A 17,514-nucleotide genomic window follows, 5' to 3' on the forward strand; every position below is an offset into this window, starting at 1 on the left:
CTGGGCCACGGCCACCCATACAGGGGACCCAGGACACACAGAGTGTCCTCCCCTGGGCCACGGCCACCGATACAGGGGTCCCAGGACACACAGAGTGTCCCCTCCTGGGCCACGGCCACCCATACAGGGGACCCAGGGTGGGCCCTGGCCTCTGGTTGGCGAGGAGGGGTCCAACTGCCCCTTCAGAGGTGACGTCTGGCACCCTTCCCTCCCTGTGAGCCAGCTGTCAGGACCCACGGCCTCTCCGGGCCCTCCCCTGAGGAGCATCACAGAGGTGCTGCTGGACTGGACATGCTGCTCTGAGCCGGTGGTTTGCCTTCTTCCCTGGCAGCTCACGGCCGGCCTGGGACCTGAGCACTGTCCCCTCTTCTGGCCTTCGTGGACATGCGAGGTCAGCAAGGCAGGGGCTAGCGGCCTGCCACGGGACCCCAAACCAGCTGGCCCAGGGACAAGACTGCTCACGGGCACCAGCGGGGCCTGAGCCCGAGTCCGCGGGGCAGGCCGGGCGGGCTGCGCGCTCACCTTGGAGCTGGGGGCCGTGGATGGAGAAGTTGCAGGTGTTGGGAAGGCGCTCAGCCCCCGGAAAGCAGCTGTTCAGGCGGACTCGCTTCCTGCCAAACTCAGCCTGCAGAACCGAAAGGAGGCCCTGTGTGACCGTGTCCGAGACGCCGCCACGGCAGCGACGCCCGCCAGGGCCTGAACTCTGCCTCTGCCCGCGGAGCCCCTCCTCCTCCTTCCTCGGCGGAGCTCCTCCTCCACGCTGTCCAGGCCCCGCGGCGCCCCTGGTCCCCGACCAGGCCCCCACCTCCCGTCCCCGCCCGCGACCCAGGCCGCTCACCTGCAGCCTCTCCTCCAGGTAATCGCGGACGTCGCGCATGTGGGCCTCGTAAGCCTCACAGTTCTCGGTCACCAGCTCAGCGGCCTGGGGACGCAGGGGGACCGCTCAGTGCCTGTGGAGCTGAGCACAGCGGGCAGCTGCGTGGGGCCCTGCCGGCCAGCAAGACCACGCGTTTGCCGGGCGCCACCAGCGCTGCCACGGGGACTCGCGTCAGTGCTGCCAGACACTGGGCGCGTGGGGCTGAGCAACCCACGCCTCAGGCCGCGTGCGCGCCACAGAGAGGGACAGACACGGGCCACAGGGACCCACAGCTGTGACGGGACCTCGAGGCCACACGGCCGAGCCGTGTCAGCAACTTCCAAGTCACCATGGCCACCGTGCAGGGGCGGGGGAGGGCCACGGGGGCTGTGGCAGCCCCGCGGTGTGTTCCGGAGCCTGCGTCAGGCACAGGGGACAGGACAGGGAGGGGCCGACGGGTCTCGCAGGACTGTCCGGTGAGGACCTGGACGGCGGGGAGGCCTGGGCGGGCGGGACCCCGGGGAGGTCACCCTGCAGCAGCAATGGCGGCCAGGGTGCCCGGGAGAGGTGGGGAATCCAGCCCGGGCAGTGCTGCGGTCAGGGCCGGGCGTGCGTGCGTGCGTGCGTGTTGGGGGTGCTGCCAAGGGGCAGGTAGATGGCAGAGCCACCAGCGGGCGCCAAACACAGAGAAAGACTGGGGCAGAGGACAGCAGGCCGCAGCACGGAGGCTGCAGAGGGAGTGAGGTGGCTGCTAGGGGCAGCCTGCGCTGGGGCTGGAGCCCAGGGCAGCTGCGGCCGGGGCTCCGGGAAGGGGTGGGGCGGGGGAGGGCTGGGGACGCTGTGCTGCCTCTGCACCGAGCACCCGAGGGCGGGGAGCTGGTCCCGGGAGCCCAGGGACTCCGAAGAGGGGGTCCCACTGCCCCATCGCGTGCGGCCCCCACGTACAGCTCTGTCTGCCTCTAGGAAGCAGCCTCCTCCGTCACGGTCACACCTGGAGCAGCTGGCCAGCGAGTGAGGAGGCGGGGTGGCTGGGGCAGAGCGCTGCTGGGGTGTTCAACCGCCAGCGCCAAACCAGATCCTGCTCTCTGGCCGGGCAAGGCCAAGCCCCTGGCTGCTCCAGGGTGGAGGGTGGGATGCAGAACAGCAGATGGGGAGAGAACGTGGGCATGGGACAGAGTGGCAGCCAGGGAGGGTGGCCTGGGCACGAGGGCACAGCCTAACTTCCTGCCACTGCAGTCTGCAAGGCCCCACTGGCAGGCAGGAGGCAGGGTTGCACTTGGCCGAGGTGGCCTCCCATACCACGGAGCCCGGGGGGCGCAGCCGGGGTGCAGGGACATGTGCCCATGGGCCTGTGTATGCCAAGGACAGTGCTGCCATCAGAAGAGACTGGCACAGAGAAACTTCCTTTTTTCAGTACTGGGGATAGAGCCCAGGATCTCTTCTCTGAGCTATACCCCCAGCTCATTTTAATTTTTATTTTGAGACAGGGTCCCATTAAACTACTAAGTCAGTAAGTTCCCTGGGCTGGGATCCTCTGCCTCGGCCTCCCGGCATACCATTCCCTTTAAAGGCTAAGCAGGTGCCACCCACCCTGTCTCAGCAAGTGCGGTTCTCCAGGCTGACAAGGAAGCCCAAGGCTTCTCCTTGTCCACCGTCCCTGAGGTCCGAACATGCTCTCCCAGAGCCTGGGCCCCGCCAGCGCGGCGGGGTGGGGCTGCGGGCTTACCTTCCCGAGGCCGGCGATCATCGGGGTGTTCTCCGTCCTGCAGGAGACAAGGGTTATGCAGAGAGACACGTGCGGGGCGTCCTGTCCGTGGGAAAGCCGCGTGGTGAAGAGCCCACATGCCTCTCCTGTGCAGGCAGCACCGCGCTCCTCTGGCGGCCGCCCCAGAGTCCACCCGTGGGCGACACGGGCTGGTGTGGACAGACGCTTGTCAGGACCCTAGCCCTCCCGTGCACTCACATGGGGAGTGGCGTGGGGTGCTCACGGCTGATGCCGTGCCCCTGCGGGCGGGCAGAACACCCTGCACAGGCAGCGCGGGCGCCAGCACAGGAGGGTAGGCATGTGCTGGTGCGTGTGCACACGCGTGTGTGCAGGAGGGGCGGGTGCTCCTCACTCCCATCTACCACACCAAAGCCCACAGCCTTCCTCTGCAGGAAAGAACCAACATCAACTTGACGCTTTTCTTCATTTTAAGTTCTGACAGAACCGTTTTCTTGGGCCCCCGGCTGCTCCGCGCTGGCCAGAAGGTGACCTTCCCCTTGCGTCCCCTGCGTCCCCAGCACTGGGTCACTCGTCACCTTAGCTGTTCTGACAGCCGACAGCCCCTGCGGCCTGATCTGCATTTTCCTAGTAACGCCGCTCTGAGTGGCCTACCTGCTTTCTTCTTTGGTGAAATAGCTGTTAGTATCTTTGGTCCACTGACTTTTTCCGAGTTCTTCATATATCCTAGGTGGCAGTCCTGTCAGGGCTGTCACTTGAAAACATTTTTTCCTAGTATTTAGCCTGTCCTTTATCCTCTTAGTGAGGTCTTTCACAAAGCAAGTCCTACATTTGATGAAGTCCAGTTTACCCAAATCTTACACCACGGGTACTTTTGTGTCAAGGCCAAGAACTCTGTCTGGCCACAGGTCCTGATGGTTCTCTGTTTCTTCCCCTCTAATTTTACATTTTATGCTTTACATGTAATTTCATGACCTACTTTCAATTAATATTTTATCAGGTGTGAGACTTAGGCCAAGGCTGGCTTTTACGAACAAGGTCTGCTGGTGCCAGCAGCTATGAAGGGTTCTTGCCTCACTGCACTGACCAGCACCCTGTCACAATCACCTGGGCACACTTCCTGGTCTCTGCCATCCTGTTAATCTACTCGCTATGGTGAGTAGAGCTATGGTGGAAACTGTCAGGTGTGAACTGCAACTTGGAGAAAAGGGACATCTTTACTATGTTGAATCTTCCAGTCCATGAACATAGTATGTCTCTCATTTATTTAATTTTTTATTTCTTTCATCCACACTGTGTCGTCTGCAGCATGTAACTCCTGTATGTTTGTTCAGATCTGTTTTGTTGCAAATGGTTTTTATTCTATTGTCTATCTGCTCATGAGTATATAAAAACAAGACTTTAAAAATATTTATCCTGTGTCCTGTGACCTTGCTACATTCACTTATTAGTTCTGGACATTTTCTAGTGTACCCCTCGGGACTTTCCCCATGGTTAGGGGCTCACGTGATCTGCTGAGGGTACTTCTACTTCTCCCCTGTGGCTCAGGGGTTGGACTGGGGCGTGTGTGCTCGAGCTGCACCTCCAGCCCCCTCTTCCTTTCGGACCTGTCTGCTTGTACTTCTCGCCGCCCTCCTGTTGTGAGGACACAGCACACATCCAGCATTGTGCGGACTATGCACAGTGACCCTATTATTCTGAGAGCTGGTTTTTTTTTAGGTACTGGGAATTGAACTCAAGACCTTGTGTTTGCCAGGCAGGCACTTGTGCCACTGAGCTATATCCCCAGCCCCTACTCTGAGAGCTTTTAACATGAAGGGGAGTTGGATTTCTTCAAGTGCTTCTTCTGCATCAAATAATACGACTGTGTTATTTTTCTGCGTTCACCCAACCTGTTTTCTATGGTGCTATGGTGTAGAGAGAAGGCGTTTCCCAAAAGGCTCCTGTGTCCAGAGCTGGGGTTTCTAGGATGACTGAATCACAAGAACAGCAGCCTCATGAAGGGACGGTTAATCGTGGATAAGGTCACAGCTGCAGGGCTGTAAGAGGTGGGGGAGGAGGTCAGCTGAGGTGCTCCGAAGGCGCAGGACGGGACTTCCTCGCTCTCTCTGCTTCCCGGAGCCAGGAGCCCAGCCGCTGTCCTCCGCCCCGCCGTCCTGCCCCGCAGCCAGCTGACCGTCACCGAAACCTCAACAAACCCTCAGCCCAATACCTCTTCTCCTCGAAGTTGTTTGCGACAGGGACTCTACCTCAGTGGTGGAGAGCTGAGTAACGCATGTGGTGAGTTACGGGGCTGGGTTTCGAATACTGAGCCAGCCTTTCAGCCCCGAGATAAACTCCACGTGGTCTCACTCCACGTACATACATATCTCATGTTGCTCAATTCAGCTTGCTGACAATTTGTAAAGGATTTCTGCACCTGAGTTCGCGAGGTTAGGGATGTTAACCTGCTGTCTGTTTTTGTACGGTCTGCGCTGGTGCCATGAAATGACCTGCGAAGTGTTCTCTTGTTTTCTGAAAGACAGCGCACGGAAACTGGGGTGGTTCTAGCAACCTTTGGTAGAATTCGCTAACGACACACTCCGGGGCTGGGAACTGCTACTGGGGGCGCTGAAAAGCTACAGATTCGACTTATAAATAACTATAGTTACTAAAACACTCCACTTCACCATAAGAGAGCTGTGGTGCTTTGTGGTTTTGGTAGAAAGGTCTGTTTCCTCCATGGCGATCTGACATGCACAGCGTTGTTTGTGACACTCCTGTGCTGTCTGCGAGGTCTTCAGGGAAGCCCGCAGGCCCCGCTTCGCTACTGATGTGGCGCCCTGTTTCCCTCTGTCAGGTTTTGTTTTTGAGACAGCTTCTCGCTATACAGCTATGCCAACCTTGAACTCGCAGCGATCCTCCTGCCTCAGCCTCTCAAGCACAGGGATTACAGGTGTGCGCCACCAGCCCCTGCTTCCTCTGTCAGTTTTGCTAGAGGCCTGTTGATTTTATTGAATTTTTTCCTTTCTCCCTCCCTCTCTCACCTTTTTAAGTTCTGGGGACTGAACCTCTTGGAGCTCTTCAAGTGCTCAGCGCTCAGTCACACCCCGCTACAATCTTCTAACCCCCCGAGAGCCAGCTGTTGGCTTTGCAGACTTCTTTTCCTTCTGACACGTTGTCAGCCTCACCATCTCTGCTCGTGTCTTCCCCTGCTCTGCGCCTTGGGAGCACGCCGCTCTCCTCTCCGGTGCTGCTATGGGACTGCCACCTGCTGGCGGCCCGTCCACCGCCCTGCGCCCCCCTCCGCGCTGCTGCCCCAGCTCCTGACGTGCTCCGCGGTTTCATCTCTGCTCAGCTCGATGTATTCGATTCCCTCGCGACTTCCTCGGACTCAGCGCACTCACAAGTGTGCGCTCCGTTTCAAGTGTTTGGGAAATCTTCCTACCATCTGTTACTTGCTTATAGCTTAGTTCCATGGTGGCTGGAGAACAAACAATGACAGCTGACTGTGGACCGAAGTGGGAGCCACAGCACACCGCTCCCCCCGCGGCTGGCGATGAGAGGAGTCCTCAGCCACCAGGGAACCCCCGCGGCGCTGCTCTCGGGTCACCCTCTGGCCGGGCGGTGCTGGTACCAGCTGACTCCACTAGCAATCACGGTGTGTACCGTAATGGGGTGCAGGGCGCTCAGAGAGGCGACCGGGCGCTCTGCAAGGAAGGGCGCAGCAGCCACACAGCCCCAGGGCCCAAAATAAGCGGACTGGGACCCCGGAAGCAGTTAGGGCGGGAGACACGCACCGCGGGCTGAGTGTGCGACCCGCCGCAGCGCCGGGCTGACTCCCTGGGGACCCGCACTGTGCCATCACAGAGCCACCAGGAGACAGCGAAACGGCAGGACGCCACTGCTCCCTGGGCACGCGGCAGCGCAGAGCCTGCAGGCTGTGCACCTACCCCGGCCTGAAGTTCCGCTCCTGTCCGCCTCCGAACAGCATGGGGTACAGGGGCGTCAGCTTGCCCAGCCCTCGCACGTACAGCGCCCCGATCCTCGGTCCGTAGAACTGGAAGGAAACACCGGTTACCGGCCGAGAACTTTCTGGGGACCTGCTCGGTTTGCGTGCTGCGTCTCAGAGCTCCAGGATGATGTGCTCGGCAAACCACGGCCCCCGGCTTCCTGCGGCCCCTTGGCTTTCCCCAGCCAGGGTCAGGGCGGCCTTGGGCGCAGGGCGGAGCCCAGGCAAGAGGCAGACTCTCGTGCCGGCACTGTGGTGGGCTGAGCTCCCAGCGTGCCACACAGCAGTGTGTGCAGAGAGGGTCTGGAACTGCAGACCGGCCAGGCCTCTTCGTGTGTGAGTCTGCGTCTCCAAGGGATGTGACGCACACCTCCGAAGTCCTCCAGAGACTGGCTAAGAACTGCTTCAAATCAGCATAGGGCAGGCATGGTGGCACATACCTGCAGTCCCAGCACTCTGGAGGCTGAAGCAGGAGGATTGCTGGGACTTTCAAGCCAGTCTGGACTATGTTGGGGGGACTTGGTCTCAAAAAAAAAAAACCCTAATCAAACAAAAAAAAAGAGCACAGAACAGATCCAGGTGCTCATCAGCTGCCAGAAAGATGAGCAGAAGCTTCCAGAGTCTTCACCTCACTGCTGACACGGAGGAGCCACGAGCTCATCCATGGTCTCTCCAGCCCTGTCTTGTGCGCTGCGTGAGGGCTGACACCTTCCCCGGTGGAGCTCACACCGCCCCGCCCCGCCCCACTTGGCTCCGGCCCCCGCTGTCCCCTTCGCTGCACTCGCTGGTACCCCGGCTGCTGCGCCTCATGGGAGCTCCTGAGCACCGGGGCGGGACGCGCTGTCAGCCGGCCCCAGGGCCTCGCTCACGTGGGCATTCCGGGTACCATTCCGGGTATCGGGGGCTGCGGGGCCCGCTCTACGGTGGCCTCTGCAGACCCACCTTGTGGCCCACAATCGTCAGGAAGTCCACGCCCAGGTCCTCCACGTCCACGCGCCTCTTCCCCAGCGCCTGCGCGGCGTCCGTGTGCAGGAGCACGCGGGGCAGCCCCGAGGCCGCGCGCTGCTGGCTCAGGGCTCTCACGCGCCGGCTGATTTCAGACACGGGCTGCGCGGGGAGACGAAGGGCTGGAGTGCGGCTGGGGCGAGGAAGACTGAACGGCAGCAATGGGCTCCGAGGACAGACAGAGAGCGGCAAGACCGAGCAGAGCAGAGGCCTGGGCCGGAGAGCCGCGAGCAGCCTGCAGCCCGGGCCCCCGCGGGCTCCCTGAGGGACGGGCAGCTCACCATGACCACGCCGGTCTCGTTGTTGGCCAGCATGATGGTCACGAGGCACGTGGTCGGGCGCACGGCGGCCAGGACGGCGTCAGCCTCGGCCTGCCCGCTCACCTTGGACACGGGGACGAAGGTGACCTCTGAGGCACAGAGCACACAGGTCAACGCAGCCACACCCATGACTTCACTGGGACGGCACTTCCAGGGTCTAAAGGGTTACTTTCATAAAAGCGCAAGGGAAGCGAGCGAGCCAGTCCTCGAGGGGAGGAGCTCAGGCCGCCAGTGCTCCCGCAGCAGCGGAGACTGGCTGACAGCAACTACAGATGACAGCCACGCAGCTGCACACGAGCACGGCCGCACCAGGAAAGGCAGCGCGTGCTGGGAAGGAGCTGGGGACACCGCAACCCTCCCACACCCTGACGGAGGGGAACGCGCTGCTGCTCTGGGAAGCAAAGGTGAAGGTTAACTGCAGAGGTCTCCTGGAACTGGACAGTGTGTTACCCTAGGACCCAGCAATTATGCTCCTGGGTACAAACCCCAAAGAAAGAACAAATGTTCACAAGAAACTTTAACACAGCCAGGCGGGGCGGCGCACATATGCTGGCCCAGATTTCAGGAGGCTGAGGCAAGAGGATCACTCAAGCGTAGTGGGTCAGGGCCCCCTTGGGCAGCACAGTGAGGCCTTTATACGCATTATAAATACTGGCCAAGAAAGAAAATAACCTTAATGGCCATCACCTGATGAACAGGCAAACAACTGCAGCACATCCAAACAAGAGAACCCAGGTTACCCTCGGAAGGGAAGTCGCCTGTGGTCCCCGCGTCCACTCACCGGCCACCTGCTCCTCCACCAGGTGCTCCAGCGGCAGACGGATGGAGTCGTGCTCCACGGTGCAGGTGACGATGTGGGGCCTGGCCCGCTCCCCCGGGCTCTGCTGCTCCCCCTTGGGCCCCTGGGTCTCCTGGAAGTGCTTCACGGCCGAGTGGATCACTAGGTTATTGGACTGCAGAGACAGCAGAGGGCGCTCTCACACAGACGGGCCTCGCCCTCACTCGAGTCTCACCCTGGCAAAGAACTGCAGCCAGGCGTGCCCTGCTGTGGAGCACCCCAGCTGCGCAGAAGCCCCCGGGAGCGCCCTCCGCGCTCACCCTCACCGTTCAGAGGCCTCAGTCAGCGGTGGCTAGCTCCGGAGGCTGGGCCAGCGCCCAAACCCACCCACACCCGACGAATGGTTCGCTTGAACGGTAGCGCACTGCCCACTCAGGCTGAGGACCAGAACAACATTTCTGTATCAAAATGCAGCAAGTTCTAAACTGGACAGGTTTGGGAGCCGCGGAGCACCACAGGGTGACCGCGTGCTCACGCATGAAAAGGCAGCAAACGTGACTGGCAGCATCCTACCACTGTACAGAAGGGCTGCAGACACATCTGCAAAAACACCACCCTGACAAGGCAGAAGGGGAGGAAGTCTCTGCTGCTTCGCTTGTCACACCGAGGCTCTCTGCTCGGCCTCCAGGAGGGAGAGGAAGTGGGGGACTGAGGGACGGGGCGAGGACAACTCACGCAGCCGCCACTTCCCGTGACTGTCAATACAGCAGAACGGGTGCGAGGTACAAAGGAGGCCCCTCCTGTCCTCCAGCCCCTCCCCTCAGAGCTCAGCACCCCAGACTCCCAGGGCACTGTTTCCTCGCTTTCTTTATGCCCTTACTTCTGGAGAAAGCCTCCCTGACCAATGTCTGGTCTGGCTTTGATCTTTGTTTTCGTTTTTTTCAACAGCGTCTCAGGACGTAGCCCAGCTGGCCTTGAACTCGAGGTGATTCTCCTGCCTCAGCCTCCCTGGTACTGGGATTCCAATAACTGAAATCAAGCTGAATTTTCTTTGAAGTTAAAGATTCAGTCTATTCACGGAGCACACACCCAGGGGGAGCTTGTTGATGCCCCTTGGTGCCAGGTCCCTCTGCTTGCCAGGCTGTGTCTGGAGGCTCCACTGTCACCTGCAGTCCGAGTGCGCCTGCAGCGGCGGAGGGGCTGGGATGCCAACAGGGTACTCCGCACGTGAGGGAGGTGAGGACATGGCCAGCAATGGGGACACGGATGTCTTTACAAAGGTGAGGGGCTGCTTCAAAGGCCCAGTCACGGCCTAGCAGAAAACACAAACTCCAGAGCCAGATGTGGTGGCACACGCCTATAATCCCAGCACTTGGGAGGCTGAGGCAGGAGGACTTATGAGAGTTTGAAGCCAGCATGGGCTACACAGTGAGTTCAAGATCTGCCTGGACTACATGCCAAGACCCCGTCTCAAAAAACCAAAACCAAAACCAAACAGAACACCCCCCACAAAAAAGAGACAAAACACACACAGCGGCTCTGGGTCTGGAAGAGCCGGGCCTTGAGGGTCTTCGTGGCTGCAGTGGCCCTGAAATCCCAAGGAAAGGTCCTCTGATGATACAGGGACCAGGGCCCACAGGAGAGACCCACAGACACGACCCGAGGGGCGGTGACATCCTTGCCCGACGCAGGGCTGTGCTCACCCACGCGCAGTGGCCGGGAGGAGACGCACAGGACGCGGCTGCCAGGGACGAGCGTGTCGGTGCCGCGCACTGCACACGCCCGCGGGGGCCGTGTGGGTGTGCGGCCAGGAGGCTCTGCAGGCCACGCGGGGCACCAGCAGCCCTCGCCGCCACGCCTGTGCCACTGCGCATGGTGACTCAGACCGCGTGGTCCCGACCCTGACGCTGGGCAGAGGCGCCGCGCACGCCCGCGTCCCTGTCACCTAGGTAGCGAACACCTCCTCCCGCTGCCCGCTGTCTTCCCGCTTTCCTCCCGCTGCCCTGCGCTGGGCCCAGCTGGCGCGCCATTTTCCTTGTGACAGGACTCGTGGCTTCCCTGGGTGACGGGCACTGGCTCTCCGTGGAGACCCATCACTTCACGGGGACGGGGGCTCGCCAGCCCAGGCTTACAAATGCGGCTTTCACAACCCAGCCTTCCTCCCGCAGCTACTGCCGTGTGAGCGGCCCCGCGAGCCCGTCGCTGCACCTCAGCCTCCAGGGGTGCTGGCCGTCGGCCACCCGGCCTCAGGGTGAGGGCTCTGTCACAACTGCACCCGACAACAGCGGGCCTGGCCATCAGAGTGCACGGTCACCCCGGGCGGTGGCCCGTGTCCACCCACACGCGGCTGTCCCTGATCAACCGTCCACCCCGGCTGGGCGATGAGAGCTCTGTGCGGCTTTCCGGGTGCCTCAGACGCCCTCAGACGCCCTTGGTCTTCTGCACTGCTGCAGGAGTTCGTCTGGGAGATTCCACAAAAGGGTTGAGTGTTACTGTCCTAAAAACTAGCGGTGGTACCAGGAGCAGCCACTGGGAGCAGCGCGCTCAGCGGACAGCGGAGGGCGCAGACGCGGACTTACCTCGGTGCCCCCAGAGGTGAAGATGATGTCCTGAGGCTTCCCGCCCAGCATGCGCGCCAGGGCCTCCCGAGACGAGGCGATGACGTCCTTGGCCTTTCGACCTTGAGGGACGGAAACAGGAGCCTATCACCACCACCTCCTCCCAGCACCGCCTCCCGCCCGTGGGCGCTGTGACACAGCGGGACACGCAGAGGCACGAGACATCTAAGGGAGACGCGCTACCACCTGCGGCGACGGCGGGACGGTGGCAGGTGTCAGCAGCCAGTGACGGCCGCTGAGACTCCAGGCGCTCAGTGAGAGCCACACAGAGACGGGCAGACGCTGGGGAGCCCTATGTCCCCGGCCCACGGCCCTCCTCTTACCACGCACGAGGAGAGGGTGGTGGCCGTCGGCCAGGAGGAGGGCAGGAGGCAGTGACGTGAGATCGCACTGCAAGACAGGGAGAGCCCACCTCGCACCCCGGCGCCGTGCCCCCTGGTACACGCGGGCCCCGGGGAGTGGCGGCCACTGTGTGAGGTGGCTCTGCTCCCAGGCAGGGCTCCTGTCCCGCTCGGCACTGTCCCGAGGCAGGAGAGCCACACAGCAGCCAAGCCCCCTGGTGACAGTGGCTCTGGGAGCTACGATGGTTCCAGCGGCCACTGTCGGGCAAGGGACCAGTTGTCTCTAGAACCTTCTTATCCAGTCCTTTGTTTTTGGCTAAGACAAGGCCTTACTACGTAGCCCAGGCTGGCCTCAACTTGTAGCGTTCCTGGGGCCTCAGCCTCCCAAGTGCTGGCATCACAGGTGGGCACCACCATGCCCGGAACTATCTAATCGTATTTGTGAAAAATATTTGAGCAGGCAGGACTAAAACATACATAAAATACCATAAAGTCTGTGTAAAAATGAGGTAAACATAAATATGCAAATAAATTATCATACCCTTAAAGCCGTTCACAGCGCTCACTGAGTGGTAGACGGTGCCGCTCCGGGGCGGTGTACTGATAAGTGATGAGCATTCTAACCAGCGTGGCAAGGCCCCTGCTCCTCGCTCGGGTCCTGCCTCCCCTGGGGGCCGCCTGGCAGCCCTGCTGACCGCCCTCCCACGGATGTCACTGCTCCGTGCAACACCCAGCCCTGAACTGTCCCGAGCACCAGCAGACACTTGTGGGATTTCTCATCCCCTCCCCGCCTTTCCTCTAACTTCTTTGTGGTACTGGCACTGACCCCAACCAAGGCCTGCACACTGAGCCACACCCCCAACCCTTCTTTTTATTACTTTCAGATGGGGTCTCACTAAACTGCTAAAACAAACTCCCCAGGCTGGACTTGAACTTGAGGTCTTCCTGCCTCAGCCTCCCAGAGGGCTGGGATTACAGGCGTTCTGACTGCAGCAAGAGTAGTAGGTATGGTGGGAAAAGTCCTGACCCCTTCCCTCTGGGACCAGCCAGGTCCCCTGACGCTCTGAGCCGGCCTTCACCTGTGCACCTGGAAGGGCGCCTGCTCCACTGCTGACCTCCCAGGCCTTGCCGACAGAGTGCATGCAGAACTGAAGCGCCAGATCAGACCCGCTGCACAGGGCCCGGCACGGTCCGCAGAAGCAGGTGCAGACCCGGAAGGAGCAGCAGAGGGCAGGGCACCACAGGCCGCCTGCGCTGAGCTGCCGGGGTCCGCACACCTCCCAGGCGGCGCGGCCCTCAGTTCCAGCCAGCCAGCCTGCCCGGGATTGAGACTGCATTTCCAAACTTCCATTACGTGTGGCCATGGAGCCCAGCTCTGGACAGGGTCACATGCACCTGCTAGCTGTGTCCTTTTACGATGCAGGTATACCTTTCTCCCTCCACAGGCAGGACTACTGACATGATGGCTTGAGCCGGAGCAGCCACCTTGACCACAAGGATTGCAGGTACTCTGAGGATGGAACAGGAAGACAGGACGAGCCCATCCCTGGTAACAGGGAGCACGCCACGGGCCCTGACCGCACGTGAGAAACCACCCGCAAGCTGCGTAGGCCGCTGTTATATGGGCTATCTGTCTCACAGCGGAACCGTGTGAGGTTCCTTCCACACTAGCCCAGGCACGCACTTTCAGGTCTGGGAGGGACAACAGTGAAATCACGCGCACATCCGTGTGACTCGCCCTTCCCGTGTGAGCAGGAGGCCGCTGTCCTCCCGGGCTGTAGCTCCGGCCGGACCCCACGGGAACCTGTGGTGCTGACAGTCACCCCAAACGTTACACAGGAAAGGGAAGACTTTGGCCTGCCTGCCTGAAAACAGTGCGATGCTGCCACGGTGCCACGGACCCGAGGCAACTTGGTTTCCAAACTCTCCGGTTTAAAGGTCGCCATCAGAAGGTTCCACCAAAAGGTCAGTAAGAATACCTACAACTAGAGGCAAGGATTTAAAAGCAACTTTCACTTTTACAAAAAGCCAGGACGGTAAGTGGCTATGGCGCTGTGACAGCGTGCTTGGCCTGCCGGCTGCGGAGGGCCAGCTTCCTGGCTCCATAGCATGTGCACGGCTCTGGGCGGCAGTTTATCCGTGCGCCTCTTCCCCTGCGTCCCAGACCTTTTCAATCTGGCCAAGGCGACACGAGCGCATGTCAAAGATTGAACACTGCAAGCTAAAGATTACGGTATTGGCGAGGTCAGTTTACAAAACCGAACTTCTCGGAAAAAAGGAAGACCCAAACTTACAGCCAGAGATGTGCAGTTAGCAGGAAGTGTTGGGACATCAGTTCCCCATTACCTGCTGGGTAGGGGCTGCTGGGGTTCCCCCAGGCTTCCTGCATGGCCTCCGTCATGACCCGGATGACCTCTGGCTCCAGGGGAGTGGTCGCGTTGTAGTCCATGTACACCTTCCTGGGGAGGAAAGCAGGGGCACCTTGGGAGGGAAGGGCCAGGCTGGACCAACAGGGGCTCCAGGGTTCCCTCAGCCATGGGACTTGGAAGCATGAGTTCTAGCAGTCTGCTCTTTGCCAGTTGTGGTGTTTTTTTTGTTGTTTGTTTCTTTGAGACAAGGTCTCCCTATGTAGTCCAGACTGGCCTTGAACTGGCTATGTAACCAAGGGTGGCCTCCATCTTCCAGTGATCCTCCTGCCTCAGCCCCCCAAGTGTTGGGATTACAGGCATGCACCACCACACCCGGCTGTTGTGTTTTTACACATGCAGAAGTTCACAGTCTCTCTCTCCCCTGGGTAGGATAAGGTGTGGGGGCCTGGATCACCCTCCCAAGGGCTGCAAAGGAATTTCTCACGGGCTCCCGATCTCCGCCAGTAGCTTTCCTTATTCCTGGGCAGCTGCCGAGGCGCCAGGGCTGTGAGCATCCACTTCCTGCCCAGGCCTTCTCCTAGGGCATCCTTGCCTAGAATGACTGCCACCCACCTGTGGTCTAGGTCGTCCTCCCGGCCTGCTCTGGGCTGGCTGTGTGACTCAGCACCTGTCCTCCCCAGGCTTGTACTCCCTGGCCCGTGTGCGCTCAGCAGAGCACGAGAGGCGCCGCTGGGTCCTGCCTGCCACCAATGTGCCACGTGCGGCAAAGAAGATGTGCCACAGATCCAGCAGAAGGCGCCAGCACTGAGCAGAGTTTCTCTGGGAACCTTTTTACCAGTTCCAGAACCTGCAGCGCTAGCTTTGGAGGCCGCCATGCCTGACACCAGTCCTTACTTTACTTGAGTTTAAAGTCCATGACAGCCTATAAAGCCACCCACACGAACACACAGATACGATTATTAGCTGGCTGGAGACTGGAGGGGAGGGGATGGAAAAATAAGGACGCTGTGCTGTGCACGCCGACCAGTCCCCCTCCGCGGATGTCACTTAGGCACCGTACACGGTCTTCTCAAAAGCCGTAGACCGGCACAATGTGCGGCTAACTCCCGCGCGCCCACTTCGCTATAGGCTGTGAGAGCCGATCGATGGATCGTGGGGCTCCGGAGTCCTCTCTGACTGGTGCCGCGGGGACCGTCTTAGTACCCGCGGGCCTCGGCTGTTGTTTCCTGTAAAGAGGGGCTGCAAGGCGCCCCAAGCTCCTACTGCTGAGCGACCGCTGAGCTAATCTGTGGCTGCAGTTGGGATTAATATTTTAGAGCCGACTCCGCCCCACTACACGCTACTTCCTTAAAGTGCGACCTGAACTGCACGGGAAAGACACACACACGTGGGCATGCAAGCGCGCGCACACACACGCCGGCACGCGCACAGCCCCACCGCGCAGGCTGGGGAGGGAGGCGTGCAAAGAGGAAAAGCCCTCCCTGCCCTCCCTCCTCGCCTGGAGCACGCGATTCCAACAGGGATGTGCGCGGCGCCGTCCAGAGCCTGGGGACCTCAGCACCAGCCTGAGCGCCCCCGTCCCCGCAGGGTCGCCCACGCCGCAGTTCGTCGCGGAAGGACCCGGGGGCCCGCTCCCTCCCCTGCCCCACGCCCGCCCGGCCGTCTCCCCAGGAAGCGGCCGGCGTCTCCAACCGAGAAGTAACTCCCGCCCAGAAGGAAGGCTCGGGGGCTGCCGGCCGGCCCGCGCCCCGGCTCTCCCCTCCGGGACGCCTCCTCTCCGCGGCCGCGTTAGGGACTCCCGGGAGACACGCCGGCCAGGGAACCGCACCCGAGCGAGCCCCGAGCCCCGGAGTGACTCCGACCACGAATGGGAACCCCGGCCCGAGTGACCACTCCGGCCCGGAGATGACCCCGACCCTGTGACCCGCCCCGGCGGGGACAACCCCGCCCCGAGGGAGCCCCCGGGCCCCGGCCGCCCCTCTTGGCACCTCGCCCCGTGGCCCCAGGGCTTCAGGGAGGGGCGCACCTCTCCGGCGGGCTCTTCTCTCGGCGGCCGCCCAGCAGGCTCCCCGCGCATCCCCGTCCCCGCGCGGCCCTCGCCGGCGCCGGCGCCGCCATCGCGACTCCACTGCCCCCGAACAGCCACCCGTGCGCGAGCTGGGGGGCCCGAGCGCCGCGGGGAGGAAGCGGAGCCGCTCTCGGATTGGCTGAAGGGCTCGCCTTCAGCCAATCCCCGCCGTCCAGAGGGAGGTGGAGGAGAAAGAGATGGCTGATTGGCTGCACGCGGTCAGGTGACAGCTGGGGGCGGGACCCGTGGAGGCTAGCGCTGGTCAGACAAGGCCTCCGCTCCCACTTTCAGGTGCGCTACGGTCACCGGAGACCGGGCCTGGGAGCTGCGGTGCTCGCTTGCCTCCGTTCGCCTCTCCACCGGACCTTGAGCGCTATGAAAGCCGGGCCATGCAGCTCCACTTATGTTGCAAACTTGGCCTGGAGAAAAGTGCCAGGATGCGCCGTGCAACGTTTGGCGCGGCAGCAGCTGAGACTGCACGCGAGACTGCAGGGGCAGAGCACCGCTTGGCGTCTCCCGAAGACGACAGGCGCCTTGCTCACCTAGAACCAGGTGCCCTGTAGAAGTGCGATTCCCCCGGGCGAGGACCCGACCTTTCCTGGGCGAGTTTGATGGAGTGAAACGGAACCACCATTCCTTGCGAGGGATTTGAGGCTGCAGAGAAGCCATCTGTTGCTGAGCTGGGATAGACAGGCGGGCAAATAATCCGGGCATGTGGCGGGCGTGGGGCCGAGGAAGAGGGAGGGGAAGGGTGACCCAGGTGACCGAGGTGTTGGTGCCTCTGTCTGGGACGGGGAGGAAGGTGGTCGTTTGGGGCCGTCGCGCGAGCTGGCTGGGAAGTCAGCTGTGCGGTGAGGAGCGACCCGAAGCCGGGTTCTAAGACGCCCGCCTCGGGAACAGTGGTTTCTGCCCCCGAGGCCGGGGTTGGGCCAAGCACGACAAACGCACTAATTTAACCTTGAGGACTGTCGTCGGGTGGGCGTGCCACCCCATTTTATAGAAGAGGAAACTGACGCACGCGAGCTCACGACCCTGCCCGCGAGCACGCAGTGGGCGGCGGGGCCAGTACTGAAACGGGCCGCTCTGCAGAGAGCTTTGCACGCCGCCTCCCGCCGGGGCCAGACGAACCTGACTCCGGGCGGGCGGGCGGCGCTTTCCGTCCTGGACTCTGCTTACTGCCACTACCCGAGCTCATTCTGGCCAGAGGCGGCCAGTAGCCACGGGCAGCCGGCAGGAGGAAGGGGACACAGAGGCAAAAGCAGCCGGGACCTGGAGCGGCTCTGGTGCTCAGGTTCAGCCACAGCCCTGGGAGGAAAAGGAGAGGTGGGAGGAACCTGCGGTGAAGAAAGCGCACGGGAAAATGTGCTTTCCTGGAAAGGCTGGCAAAGTCCGAAAGGCACACAAGGGGGTGTGGTGGCGCACGCCTGCAATCCCAGTGCTCGGGA

At 61.5% G+C, this 17,514-nt stretch overlaps 1 protein-coding gene across 2 annotated transcripts in view; it reads right to left on the reverse strand.

Moving 5' to 3' along the window:
* Scly (selenocysteine lyase) overlaps positions 1-16,182 on the reverse strand; it is a 19,126-nt gene extending 2,944 nt beyond the window's left edge. Inside the window, exons 1-10 of one of the 2 annotated variants that reach the window (XM_005411197.2) lie at positions 16,028-16,182; positions 13,979-14,091; positions 11,253-11,353; positions 8,677-8,848; positions 7,857-7,984; positions 7,513-7,677; positions 6,512-6,618; positions 2,583-2,619; positions 839-922; positions 523-625 (exon numbers count right to left, since the gene is read on the reverse strand). In XM_005411197.2, coding sequence (XP_005411254.1) covers positions 523-625; positions 839-922; positions 2,583-2,619; positions 6,512-6,618; positions 7,513-7,677; positions 7,857-7,984; positions 8,677-8,848; positions 11,253-11,353; positions 13,979-14,091; positions 16,028-16,119 — 1,102 coding nt within the window. In that variant the 5' untranslated portion in view covers positions 16,120-16,182. Of the gene's footprint in view, positions 1-522; positions 626-838; positions 923-2,582; positions 2,620-6,511; positions 6,619-7,512; positions 7,678-7,856; positions 7,985-8,676; positions 8,849-11,252; positions 11,354-11,614; positions 12,039-13,978; positions 14,092-16,027 lie in introns of those variants that run through there. The other variant, XM_013508017.1, reaches the window with a different exon arrangement.
* Positions 16,183-17,514: the final 1,332 nt, after the last annotated feature.

The sequence above is a fragment of the Chinchilla lanigera genome, unplaced genomic scaffold (genome assembly GCF_000276665.1).
Source record: "Chinchilla lanigera isolate Chin_1 unplaced genomic scaffold, ChiLan1.0 scaffold00141, whole genome shotgun sequence".
In the NCBI taxonomy this organism is placed as follows: Eukaryota; Metazoa; Chordata; class Mammalia; order Rodentia; family Chinchillidae; genus Chinchilla; species Chinchilla lanigera.